The 14,214-nt window shown below is 44.8% G+C and overlaps 1 protein-coding gene across 2 annotated transcripts in view; it reads right to left on the reverse strand.

The window, feature by feature from the left end:
- DGKB (diacylglycerol kinase beta) overlaps window positions 1-14,214 on the reverse strand; it is a 1,755,973-nt gene that overhangs the window by 434,727 nt on the left and 1,307,032 nt on the right. For both annotated transcript variants that reach the window (XM_078663763.1, XM_078663762.1), the window contains one exon: window positions 6,170-6,365. In XM_078663763.1, the coding sequence (XP_078519889.1) occupies window positions 6,170-6,365 (196 nt within the window). The remainder of the gene's footprint in view (window positions 1-6,169; window positions 6,366-14,214) is intronic.

Below are 14,214 nucleotides of genomic sequence, written 5' to 3' on the forward strand. Positions count from 1 at the left end.
TTTTGATTCTTCCGGTTTGTGCAAGATCTCATATTCATACACTTGCAGTCTTAACCCCCACCTCTCGATGCAGGGGGGGATTCTAAACCTTCAGGTTGTCAAAAACCCATGATGACAGTGAATCATTTTCCGTAGAGGAATACATGAAAGTGTTTGCAGGCCCACACCACAGCCAGACTCTTCTTCTCTGGCTGACAGTAAGCACATTCTCCTTCAGACAGGCTTCAACTGGCATAGGCCACAATAGCGATAACGATGGATTAAACCCAGATCTGTGACTGGGGGTGAATGTTTTGCCATTGTGCAACATTCCGTCCATCATCTTGTGTGTTTTGCAGTTCACCCTATGTGGGAAGGGTATGTCCAGACGTGGGTCTCGTGCTCACTAAGCCACTGGACTCAAGCTATCTTGGCTGAAGACGGCTGATAGCCAGAAACCGGTCCTAGGATGCTTGATTCCATTCCAGGGAAGACATGGCTTGGCAGTTCGGGCTGGACTGTGCCCATGAGGCACAGGGTCAAGACTGATTTGCATATGGCCAAGTCTGAACTGGGGTGGCTTGGTGAGTAAAATAACGATGGATTAAACCCAGATCTGTGACTGGGGGTGAATGTTTTGCCATTGTGCAACATTCCATCCATCATCTTGTGTGTTTTGCAGTTCACCCTATGTGGGAAGGGTATGTCCAGACGTGGGTCTCGTGCTCACTAAGCCACTGGACTCAAGCTATCTTGGCTGAAGACGGCTGATAGCCAGAAACCGGTCCTAGGATGCTTGATTCCAGTCCAGGGAAGACATGGCTTGGCAGTTCGGGCTGGACTCTACCCATGAGACACACGGTCAAGACTGATTTGCACACGCCCATGTCTGAACTGGGGTGGCTTGGTGAGCAAAATAACTATGGATTAAACCCATATCTGTGACTGGGGGGTGAATGTTTTGTCATTGTGCAACATTCTGTCCATCATCTTGTGTGTTTTATAGGCCACAATAGGCCACAATGTGTCTCTGAGCATTCAAATGGCAATTATGATGAGCAAGGAGTGGCCCCAGTGCTAACGGCCTCACATCAAACGTTATTTCGGTGTGTAACTTGTAGTTGAAATAGGCCGTTTCCGTTGCATTTCAATTGCATGTTAAATGTTTTTGAAACTCTGGTCACATTCTGGAGCCAAGGGTACATATAGCTTTGTCAGGTCTCTCAATGGGGCACTCACTGTAGCACAGTTGCAAATGTATCTTGGCCAATAACTGGCCATTGCTAGAAAGGGTCGCAGCATGGTAACATCCTGAGGGGGAGGGATAATTGGATGACAGGCCTTGCACCTTGTCTGGTTCTGGAGTCATTCCTCCATAACTGAATATCTAGCCAAAAAGTTTGTTTGCTTTTGTGTAACTCACACTTTGCAGCATTTCGGAGTGAGACCTGAATCAGCAAATAACTGGCACACTTGGGTAAGAGCTTTGTTTGTTGTGTTCTTTCTGTGTTCTCCCAAAAACCAGTATGTCATCACTGTAATTGAAGCATGTGCAACAGGTTGGGTTTCTCAGCGAATAACATCCTGAAATATCTCAGCAGCCGAATATACTCCTAAATTAAGCCTTTTATATTGGAACAAACAAATAAAAGTTAGTACTGTACCCTCAGTTCCCTCCAACTTGAGTTGTTGGTATGCGTTATTCAGTTCAAGACAGGAAAACACTTTGGCTCAATTCATTTGCATGATCATGTCCGCTATGTGGGACAAGGGTGTCTCTCCCTCAAAATGGCTTTGTTTACCTGGTGCATATCAATGCAAATGTGTACCACTTTTTTGGTACTACTACAATGGACAAAACACATTAAATCGGACTGTGGAGCATTCAATGATGTCATGTTTTAGGAGTGCTTCCAACTCTTTCTCTACAGCTTCTTGTAGATGAAAAGCAACTCTACGGCGCAGCTGAAAAACAGGGTGAATATCGTCATTGATATGAAGCTGTACTTCTTGAGTTTTCCAACAACAACAGGAATCAGCTTTTGATTGAGCACAGAGGTTGTAGGAAAGGGATGCAAACCCCATGTCTGCAGCGGTGGCAAAACTAGGCAAACAGGCACTCAATGAAGCTCCATGTAGAACATGAATTTTGACTCACACTGATACCTTTTTGTGTCACATTGTTGCTGGGAATGACATTTCTACTGGCATGATATTAATTGACGCATCACTGTCTATGATGAAAGTTAGTGGGTGATCGTTCACTTTCAATGTGATTTTTAGACAGTGTCCAAATGAAGTTTAGCACTTTGTTGATATTTCCTTCAACTGTGATCTTCTTTAGAGACAGCTAAACCCACATGTGCATGCCGTCCTGTAGTAGATGTCATCAACGCACACCAATCTTCTTTGCTAGTACTCGATAGTGACATCGAAGAACCTTTGGACAATGAGCTTGACTAAAATAGATTTTGCCTGGTTTCTACTTGTTGTAGCTTTTTCTTTTTAGAGGCATGGCGAGAATGCTTTTAGAATGTTCTTACATCCATCTTTTCTTGCCGTTGTGAGACACTTGATTTTTCTTTAGCTCAGCACACAGTTATGAAATAGTTCTCTTTCTCACAACCTTTGCAGACTTGTCCTATGGGTGGACATTTACCTTCATGGGGAAATGAATTTCCACATTGGAAGCATAGCCTTCTTTTCTTTGAAGAAGTCGATTTACATGTATCTTGTTTATGCTTATGTTTGCTTTTCATGGTCGATGCCGATTTGTTGTGTGCCTTTCCTGCTTCGATGTCTGCAGCTTATTGGTCTGCTGTTTCTACTGCTCTCACAGTCATCAGCATGTTCTCTAGACTGTGTGTTTCTCTTAGCATGCACCTTCTAAACAAATCTTATAGGCATCCATCAATGATTCAAAGGTGCATGGCTTCTTCATCGGTGAAGTCACAGCACTTGCAATGTTTAATAAGTGTATCAAGTCAACAAACTTGTCCAATGTTTCACCAACCTGTTGTCATGCTTGGTTGAAGATATACCTTTCATATTTGACATTTCGCATTGGATTGAACTTGGCTTCTGATGCTTCTTTTACCTTCTTTTACCTTTACAGAACGATTTTGCATCAGTCTGTGAGATGTTTGTGAACACATTTTTCCCCCCAGAATTTTATATAGCGCTAACTTGACCCAAAGGTATCGGGTATCAGAGCGCTTTACAAGAGCACCAGTTACTTACACAAGGACACATTCATTTTGTTTAGGCAAGGGGAGATTAAGTTATTTGCCCAGAATCACTGTATGTTGAGTGTCATTGCAGAGACTAGTGTCATTGCTGAGACTAAAACCCAGTTCCCCTGATTTAAGATCTACCATCCTAGCAGTTAGGCTACATTCATTCCATTTTCAAATATTTGATGATCTTGTCTTCTTCCTCTAGCATATCTGTGAAGTCATCGAATGTTTCGATCTACGCAACCCACCTGGCACCAATGTTCTGTTTCTTAGAAGTGTCAAAGGGCGATGGTGGCTTCAGGAGCAAGTCTGCAGTGTATTTCACGCTCCCTTCTGCCGCAATTGAGAGCATGTGCTGCTCAGATGGCTTTTGCCAAGCAGGATAGCACTGACAACTCCTGCAAGAACTAACCTTGTGCTTGAACCTAGCTCGCAGAATGCTTCAATTGCTCTTGATGGCGAGGAAGTTCTGTTTCTCGCACCTTGTTGTCGATGTTGTTATTTAATTTTTTTCATCTCAAAAAATGTTCTGTGTTTGGGGCATGGTACAGCATCTCTGTCGACCACCTCGTCAGCTGTTTTGGCGTGCATTTTGAATATGCTCCTCTTCAGGGCCTTTGATTTCTTCTGCAGCCATATACGGGCTGGAGCAGGGCTTTGACTTCACATGTGCGAGTCGCAAACTGCTCTGCATCGATTCTAGGAACATAAGGCGCTCATGCACAGTTTTCTGTATTGTTGCAAACTCTTAGGGAAAGCAGTCTTGCCTTCTCAGGCATGTATCCTCTACACATCACCAGTTGTAGCTTCTTCCCCAGCCCAGGGGAAAGCAGATAAATCATGCCTCGCAGGAACTGCGGTCAAGTTTTACTTTAATCTGGGGTGAATGTGTGACATTGATCCACATTCTGTCCATCATTGTTGTGTTTGCAGTTACTTTAATCTGAAGCATACACTCATACACTGCACACTATTCCATACTTCCCTTTAACCACACCCTTACACCTCCTCGCATATTATCTACTTCCTGTTCAGAGTCCACCCAGAACAACAAGGGTCCTAGTGCACATAACATCAACATGCTTCAATGGTCAGTTTCTGAGCAGGGTATTTGGGAATTTCATATGAATTGAGGGACTTTGCGTGTCACGCGTGCTAAAGTGGTCTCACCTCACTGGGGTTAACTCTAGACTGTACAGAATAGGTGAGATGTGGTTAAAAGTTCTTCTGCAAGTGGCTACTTTGAAAGAAGATGGATGCTGTGAGTAGGGTGTTCTCAGGCACCAATCTATACAGACAATACTTTATTGCCAATATAAAATTCTGATTAGGAATAAAAAGTTTGATTTCATGGAGGTTTCTAAGTTTCTAAGTTGAAATTGTGCTAAATGGGTCACTATGTTGATATGTCCTTGAAAGCTAAGGTTTTTGTTCAAGATGAAGTTTCCCCCATTCATCAACAGCAAAACTGAATAGCAAATATAAAATGCTGAATTTATTTTTACCATCAAGTATTGTAATTTCTAATTATTGAAATTGTTATACATTCAAATAATGGTATGGTTTGTGGCTTCCACACAGCAGATCATAAAATATACTTTAATTCCCTTTCAAATATTTCTTAAGTCATAGTTAAAATCAAAATTTTCGTGCTGATGGTTTCAGGCTTGTCTAATTGATGGAAAATTTCAATTCCTCTCTTTGGGTAATGTAAAATATAAATTGTGTCCGGCAAAGAGGTATCCGCATGCACATTTGTGTACTTTTAATAAAAGTAACACCAGAAACCTACCATCAGGCATGACCTGTGGTTGGCCATATTCAGTTTAGAAGTGTGGTCATTATGAGTTAATGTGTTTATCAATTACAAAGAACTATGTGAAGATGAAGCAAATAACTAAGAAGCATGATAATACAGCTTCATATCATAATATTTACTGTTTTAAATTGTATTTGTCAAGAATAGCACTATGCAGTGATAAAGATTTTTTCCAATGACAGCAACATGTCTAATTACTTATTAGCACTTTGGGCCCAATTACAATGTTGTACGGACCTGAGTCCATCCGACATCATTTGGTAACTGGGACCGAACGACCTCCTGTCCTCAGTCCCAACACAGCAATTAGGATGAGACACTGTTTGGTCTCATTCCTGTTCTTTCCAATGGGAGCATGCATTCCTTCCGGAATGCATGCTCAAATTGTAAAGAGCTGAGGTGTAGTTCATCCCTTCAGGGATCAACAGGGGGCCACCATAGGGACCCCCTAGAATTCCATCCGGAGGCCTTTCACCCATGGAAGCCCACAAAGATGGATTCCCACAGCCTTCCTATGTCAGAAAGGCCGCACAGAAAGGCTGTGAGAATCTGCCATTGTAATCCCTCAGGCAGAAAGAGCCGACCGAGGGATTACTGGCCCCTTCTGAATGGTAGACAGGCTCTCTGAGCCCGTTGGTAGCCATTCGGAATGCCCGTTCGGATTCTTCTCCAACTAACCACATCATAATTTGTCAATCGGAAAGGAATCCGAATGGGACATTTCTATGCTCTTTGGCCGGTTGGAAAGGAATCCCAACGGGACATTTCTATGCGGTCAGAATGGCTCCGATCTCAATAGTAATATCAATATCACATATTGGTCATAAAAGTTATATTTAAAGATTAACTCACAATACTATAAATACTTTCAAATAATCTATTTCAAATATGGAGAGGTTCTTCAAATTCTAGTCTATTCACATTGTTTATATTACTATTCAGCATCTGTACGAGGAACAATGTTCCATTGGAATGATACTATGGAGCTTGTTTAAAGTCCAACAGTTATATTCCTGAAACCGACAATTGCTTCATGCAATGCATGCATTTGAGAAGATGCTGCAACATATTTATCAGAAGAAATGCATCCCTCAGTAGGGTAGACACATACGTTATTCCTGTATGGATTACTTACCTTGTGCTGCAAACTTTAATTCTTTGGCATCTGTGACAGTGGTCCTTTTCTCAGACTGCTTCTTCTCAGCTCTACGGTGGCTTCGTCTTTTCTTTGTTTCACCCCAAAGGTTTGACCCACCATGCATGCTTGGAATGTTCAAAATAGCAATTCCTTCCAAAGAAATGTTGTTCAGATCCATTTGAATCCCATCACACTAAATAAAGACGGGTGAAATATGAAACACTGGTTAATGATAAACTGATTCACGTTAATGAGCGTTATCTGCATCTGTCTTTTTAAAACGTTTATGTAAACATGTTAAAATAAGTTAAATTACAGACTACTGTGTAAATCATATGATTTATAACAAAATACCCCAAGGACATACACTTGACAAAACTGACACTGCTTTTAATGAAAGATCTGAGGAGATTCCCAAGATTGGTTCAAATATTAAAGAATCTGCATGAAATTCTCAGGCAGGATGGTAGTGACAATGCTAACTAACGATAGACCTACACAAAATCACTTTGACGAATAATTGATAAAAATATTAATAAAAGGCTTAGTGGTATATTCACAAGAACGTGTGCTAAAATTCACCAAAAAATGCTAACGCACCTTTACACATCGCAGTCTATCGCAGGAAAATAACCCTGTGTCAATGTGGAATTCACAACAAGGCGGTAGCATGCGATAGTCTGCCTAAACCCCGGCCAATGTCCGTGATACAACCACCTCGACAGAGATAAAGACACAACCCACAACCCAAAAAAACATGTGAAGAGCCCTTTCACGATGAGGAAAGCAGGGATAAGCACCATCAGGCCCGCAACACACACTGCAGGCGGGAATAAGCACAACAAAAGCCTGAAAAAAGGGCCCCTCCAATCAGAAAACAACAGCCAAGCACAATGGAGGCAACCGATCCAGCATGCAAACCCACAAGCCCCATTGGCAACAAAACATTGTACATGGCAGGCCATCTCGGACAAGGTGAATGCAGCCTGAGAGCGGAGGTGGACAATGGAAGAAAACCAGAATATCCGGAATGGTGTGAAACGCACAACCAATCAGAAACATGCCGACAACAAGAAGGCAGCAATGCACACCGGAAGTGGGAGTCCAGCGTCACACCAGGAGATGGATGACATGGTGTCGACCACATCAGTCTGGAGACAGTGGCAGTACCAGGAACCGGAAACTGACCAAAACAGACACAACAGCAACAGGGAGAGGAACCAGCAGGGACCAGGGGGAGATGGGCACAATGGCACACATGCACAATTTAGCTCAGCACCACTGCAGACAAACCATGCCCAAGAGGGACAACACCAACCAAGAACACAAGTCACACAACCCGTCAATATCACACCACAGAACAAGCACAGAAGTGGACACCACACTGCCTGAAGGGGAGAAGGGTGAGCCAAATCAGAGCTGAAGGGCCATCTCACACACAATGCAACACACACACATAAGAAGCAGAGCACCACAACCTCGAACACAATACAGCACAAACACCAACATTTGCACAACCGAACACAGGACACAAATGCACCTACCTGGTGCCGGTAAACAGCCACATGCATCTGGCCAAGGACGACACACGGACATGACAATGCACAAGTACGAACCCACAGTCCTGATGGGGTAGCAATGCACCTATGGCAGGGAACCAGAGAGTCCATGACACACACATTGGCATACAAATCAAGACACAACACAGTTGGAGACAAGTGAAAGTGCGGAAACTTTATCAACAAGTGCCTGTCAGTACTGCCAAGAGAAGTGCCACGATATGCAGACCAACACAGCAGCATGTCCGAATGAGAAATGTAGGACAGTGCCCATGTCCACCTCGGGGGAGTCTACCATCACCAAAACAAGTTTATGCCAACCCGTGCCGGTTGTCCATGCATGGATCGTAAGTCTGGGCAAAAGCAGCCATGACCACTGTCATCTTGAGACATGTCTCATCCAGTTGTGGCTGCGGGTACCTTGTCACTTGTCCATGAACGCGACTGCAGCTGAGTAAGCCAAAATCTCCAATGAGCGCTCGTCGTCCACCACATCTGACATGTCAATGTAATCCATCAGCTGACCCGGACAGATGTGCTGAGTACAACCACTGGCCCTAATGTGCACCAAAGCCCAGTCGGGTAGTGGCACAATGTGCTCACTGCACACGAAGACTCGTGCAATCTCCCAGGTGCAGTGTCCAGCCTGCATGCCAAACATTCCATGCATGCCACAAACGGACATCACGGTGACACTCCTGGTCGTGGAACAACAGGGGGTGCACACACTTGTTGTAATCCAGGTCAGGTACTGTTATGTTGGAGAGGCAGACATCCATGGACCAATCAAATATGCATGAGTGACAATGCAACACAGGCTGAAAGTAGGTGACGTCTGCTAGGCGAAAGCTCAGCCTGTAACTGATCCGCAAGATGTCCAACAGGAGTGCCCCAGTGCATGCAGCAGATGTGTGCGGTACAGGTCCACATGACTGGATCCGGGCATATGTTCTAGATGGTCTGCCATGGCGTCAGTGGCTTGGATAGAAGTGGCACTGGCTTGTCCTGCTCCAGTCCTGTGGATGAAATGGCACAGCCCGATGCAATGAGCAGTGTCTGTGTGCAACAGGTGCAGGCCTGGGGTAGGGGTAGGAGTACGTGTGAAGGACATTTCACACACACCAACTATGACCAAGGGCTACTTCGTGTGGGATGTGTAAACATTGGTCTCACTTCGGGCAGTGCGTATTGTGGGAGTCGCAAGCAAATGTCATTGTATCTGTCAGGGGGTGCTGGCCACATGCCAGCTCCTGCTCGGAGCTGCTGATGTGTTACCGCCTGATAGTTCACAGAAAGGACCTTTCATCCGTACAGTTACTTTACCATCTGCATGCATACAGGAGATGTACAGGGCCTGGTATAGGTGTGGTGGGATGTTTGTGACCCCTGGAACACTGTGATGCAGGCCTTTGAAGGTGTGGGGCCACGTGAGCATAGGCCAATGGTCCAGACAGGGTGGAAACAGGTGTACAGCCCATGGCTGGCTGGGATCGCGCTGCAACTGAGCCCAGGCAAATTACTCATGCATCCACAGGGCTGATACACAAGACACTTGGCATGCATGTGCCAAGATCCTGTGCGATTTTGCGCTCCTACATGTCTCTGTACGTGCAGACCCGCCCTCTTGGTGCATGCTACATTGCAACATCGACTACTGTAGCCCTGGAGGCGACTACACCCCAACACAGAGACACACTTATCGCACTTCCTTCCCAAGGCCAGGTCCGAGCTGCACCCTGCTCCCCCTGCTGATTCTGCAAACACCTGCACTGACCTGACGTGCGCCAGACCAGCACACGCCGCTTATGCATGCAGACGGATGCATGAGAAGCTACATGTCCAGGGTCACTGCCAACGCTGAAGTGACATGGTAACGCCTGCTGAAGACAGCACACTGCGATGTTGCAGGAACCGTACCCATCATGCTGACAAAATGATCACACGGACACACTTGCTCAGATGGTGTCAATGGCTACGTGCACGTGCGCATGGCCACATTTAATAGCAAAAACAACAGTTGATAGCATTTAATAGAAGGAACACATACTGAGTGACACCTGTGTTGGATGTGTGTGGGGTGTGTGCACACCAGCAGGCAAGGGCTGCCTGGTGCAGTCAGAAATAGGCAACAGTGTACATCGCAAAGGACACAACCATTCAACCATAAAGGCTCCATAACTTCAACTGTACAGAGTTAGTGGCCCCGGTGCACAGCGGCCTGCACAGGCCTACCGCCACAGGACGCTGACTTGCGGGGCACTGGGGCAGGGTCCGGGTGCAGAGCCAGGTCCTCCTAGATGTAAAAGGAGCTTGTCACGGAGTGTCTCGGTGGACAGTGGAAGGAGTACCCCCAGGGCATGATGCAGAGTGCAGGACCACGCTGCAACAGTCACAATGCTGGAGATGTATGAAGCAGACACATGTTGGACACCAAGTCCGGTCCAGCATGTGGAAGATGCAGGAAACCACCAGGCCATGGACTCAGATGCCACCAAGGCACAACCAGAAAGTGCCCATGGACTCATTGTGCACAGAGTTAGTGGCACCAGTGTTGTTGGGGATGCCGCACACGATGAGGCATGTCCAATGGTGTGGAATCATCCACATCTTACCCAAGACACAGTTCCACATGTGTGACCTACTGGACCGCCGTGTAGGCCTGCTGTTTAATTCTGTGTGTTAGATGGTTGTCTGGGTCTTATTCTTATTCTGACGTAAAAAAAATCCACTTTTTTTCAGGTACGTCCCTCTAATGATACTGGGCTTTCAAAACATTCTGTAAGCCTTCATGCTTACATGTATTTTTGAATATTAGTACTATTTTTTTAGGTTTCCTGACCAAGATAACTTTATTTTGCAAATACATCTTCTCTTCTGAGGAAATACATATACATTTCTATCTTAGAGGAATGAGGGTGTCTCAAAGAGTGTTAAAGCCGATTCTGAGCCCTCATTATTGTGTAAACACTGAAAAATCAGTAAGGCTATTTATTATTTATTTTATTTATTTATTTAAAAGGTTTTATATAGCGCTGGCTGGACCCGAGGGTATCAGAGTGCTGTACATGGGTATTCATTGCAATATAAGAACATTTACAATGAGGTAGTATTCAAAACCAATACAAACAGTAGAAAATGGCTCAAATTTTAGACAATCTAATTACATAAGTTTCAATGGGCAACAACAATTCCTGAGAGATTAGGCTAGCGTGGGAGGGTATAGGAATGGGGAGAGACTGTGGAGGGGAGGAGGTTAAGGCAATATCATACCGCTATACATGGGTAATTAATTGTAATGTAACAGAATTACAATGAGGTAGTACTAAAAAATCATACAGACAGTAAAAACAACTCGAATTTTACACAATCAAATTACATGTATTGCAATGGGCTACAGCAAGTCCTGAGAGATTAACCTAGCGTCGGAGGGAAAGGATGGAGAAGAGAGGGAAAGGATATGGGAATGGGGAGAGGCTGAGGAGGTGGGGAGGTTAAGGCAATACCAAGTGGGACGAAGAAGGTCCCATAGGAAAGGCTAGTGGGAGAAGTTAGTGGGTGAAGGAAGATGTGAGAGGGGGGAGGATCTTGAACAGTAGGAGGTCGGGGTGGGATGAGTGCCCAGGGGAAGGATTAAGGACCCGCAGTATTTGTTGAGAAGGAGAAGTTTGAGGTCTATTTTTTTTACGCTGATGTAAGAGGGGTTACAACAAAGTTCTATAGGGAGGGAGTTCCAGATGTTAGGTGCATTCCCAGTAAAGGAGCATGACTGTGGGGATTTCTTGTTTAACAGAGGAGGGACAAGAGCAAGAGTGTTGGAGCTCTTCAATGATCTAGAGCAGACAGCTTTGTGAAGTTTATCTGAGAGGTAGTGCCAGGAGCATTGATGCAGGGCTTTGTGCATAATGCAAGCTGTCTTATAGGAAGTTCTCCCTTCAATGGGAAGCCAATTGAGGGATTTAAGGGCTAGGGAGATGTGATCGAACCGTTGAGGTCGGTAATGAGCCTAGCAGCCAGGTTCAGAACAGATTTGATTGGGGCTAGGTGGACCTTAGTGGTTCCAGAGAGGATGGGGTTACCTTAGTGGATTTTCGACAAGGCCAGCGATTGGACGACTAATTTAAAGTCGTCTGCAGGAATGGAGGGTTTAATTTCATGAGGTGATGGAGAGTGAAGAGAGCGCTTTTTGCAGAATTTTATATGTGGGGGATAAGAGTACGGTTCTGGTCAATGTTAAATCCAAGGGTTTTAACTGAGTTTGATATAGTGAGAGAGCAGTTGAGTGTGGTTAGGTCAGAGATCCAGGATAGAATGGGGAGCCAGTTGTTCTTAGGGTAGAAAATAATGATTTCAGGCTTTTGTGGACTGAGTTTGAGGTGGTTATAGTGGAACCAGGAATGAATCTTACTCAAGGCATCATTGAGTTGAAGAACGTCCAAGTGGGATTGAATCTTATAGTAAAGTTGGTTGTCATCGGCGTATAGGTGGTAATTGATTGCCGCTTGTTTAAGGATAAGGGTGAGGGGTTCCATGAAGAGGTTAAATAGAGAGGGGGAGAGGATAGAGCCCTGGGGGACCCCTAGGGAGATGGGCAAAGGTTTGGAAAGGCAGTCACAAATTTTAATTTGCTGAGTTCTCTGTTGAAAAGAGGAGGTGAACCATCTGAGCACTGAACCGTTGAGGAGAAAACGATCTTCAAGTGTGTTAAGTACAGTAGAGTGGTTAACAGTGTCAAAAGCAGCAGAGAGATCAAGGAGAATGAGAAGGGAGGACTCGCCTTTGTCGAGGGCGTGATGGATGTCATCAATTATATTTAGCATTGCCATTTCTGTACTACAGCCCTTTCTGAAGCCTGATTGGAAAGAGTTTGAAATATTGAATTAATCAATGTATCTATCTAGTTGGAGCAGGGCGCATATTTCAAGGGCTTTTGAGAGAAGAGGAAGGTTAGAGATATAATGAAGGTTATTTAGGTCATGAGGGTCACCAGCAGGATTTTTGAAGATGGGAGTGATTTGTCCCAGTTGGAGGGAAGCAGGGACACAACCCAGGGTAAAGGAGGAGTTGACAATAGAGGTCCAATAGGGGGCAATTATATGTTTTAGATCTTGGACAAGGTTGCAAGGTAGAGGGTCTTTCGTGTGAGATGACGGTTTAAGTCTGGTAATGACGTTAAGGACATCAAGTTCAGTGACTGGTTGGAAGACGTGCCAAGAAGCATTATTTTTTTGCTTAAGTATGGTGGGAATGGGTTCAAGAATAGGAACAATAGGAGGAAACGATGAGGAGCGATGAAGAAGCGTTGAGAGTGAAGGAGAATTGGAGGAAATGTCCAGGGAGGGAAGTAGGCTTAGAGGGAGGGGAGTTAAGGCGAAGGATTGATCAATTTTGGAGATTTTTTTTGCGAAGTAGTTGGCAATTTCTTCGCATCTCTCAGTGGTGGCAATCACCTGGGGTGGTGCAGAGGATGTTTGATTTTTAAGAATGCGGAAGGGTTCCCTAGGTCTGTCTTTGACCCGATCAAGTTGGGAGCAGAAGAAGGATGTCTTAGCATTGAGGATGTGTTTTTTATAGTTGGACCAATCGGATCTGAGGAGTGAGAGATTAAAGGGGAATGGTTTTGCCTCCATATGCATTCAGTCAATCTAAGTGCACGCCTCTCATTGTTGAGATCTGGATTGAACCAGGATTTGGAGGAGGAGTTTTTCTGTACTTTTAGTCTGGCTTGGGCAATTTGGTCAAGGACCTCAACAATGGATTTATTAAAGTGTTCAGTGAGGTCATTGGCATTTAGGGAGGGAGGAGAGAGTCGAAGTTGAGCTTTGACTTTGATCTCAAGTTCGCCCCGGGGAATAAGATGAAGATTCCTAGTCAATTTCATCTGTTTGGTAGTTTTGGGTGGAGGGGGTAGTACAGTGTTAGTGATCATGAAAAGGATGAGGGGGTGGTCTGACCAGTCAATGGGAACGATGGAGGAAAGGGAGGCCAGATCACTGCTTTTAATGATAGCGTCAAGGGTGGCTCCTTTGGAGTGAGTAGGAGAGTGGCAGAGTTGTTTCAGGTCATTGATATCAAGTAGATCAGTGAGGAGGTTAACCATAGGATCATCCTTTTTGTTCCAATGAAGTTTAAAATCTCAGAGGAAAGTGAGGATTGGGTAAGAAGGTCGGACAATTCCCCTACAAAAGGACGAGCGTCGCCAGGAGGATGGTAGATATTGTGCAGTTGAATTGGAGGGGAGCCCTGCACTTTAAGTTCCGCTCCGAGGTAGTCAAAAGTAGAATCATTGGAGTTCTGCGTGGGTAATTGTTGGAGTTCGTTTTTATAGATTATGGCTAGACCGCCTCCTATTCTGACAGTTCCATCTTTTCTGAGGATGGAGTAGCCAGGGGGAGAGAACATATCAAGAATGGAAGAAGAGTGATCTTTAAGCTAAGTTTCAGTAAGAAAGGCGATGTCAATGGATTCACTAAGGATGGTTTCTGA

The sequence above is a fragment of the Lissotriton helveticus genome, chromosome 10, assembly GCF_964261635.1.
Source record: "Lissotriton helveticus chromosome 10, aLisHel1.1, whole genome shotgun sequence".
In the NCBI taxonomy this organism is placed as follows: domain Eukaryota; kingdom Metazoa; phylum Chordata; class Amphibia; order Caudata; family Salamandridae; genus Lissotriton; species Lissotriton helveticus.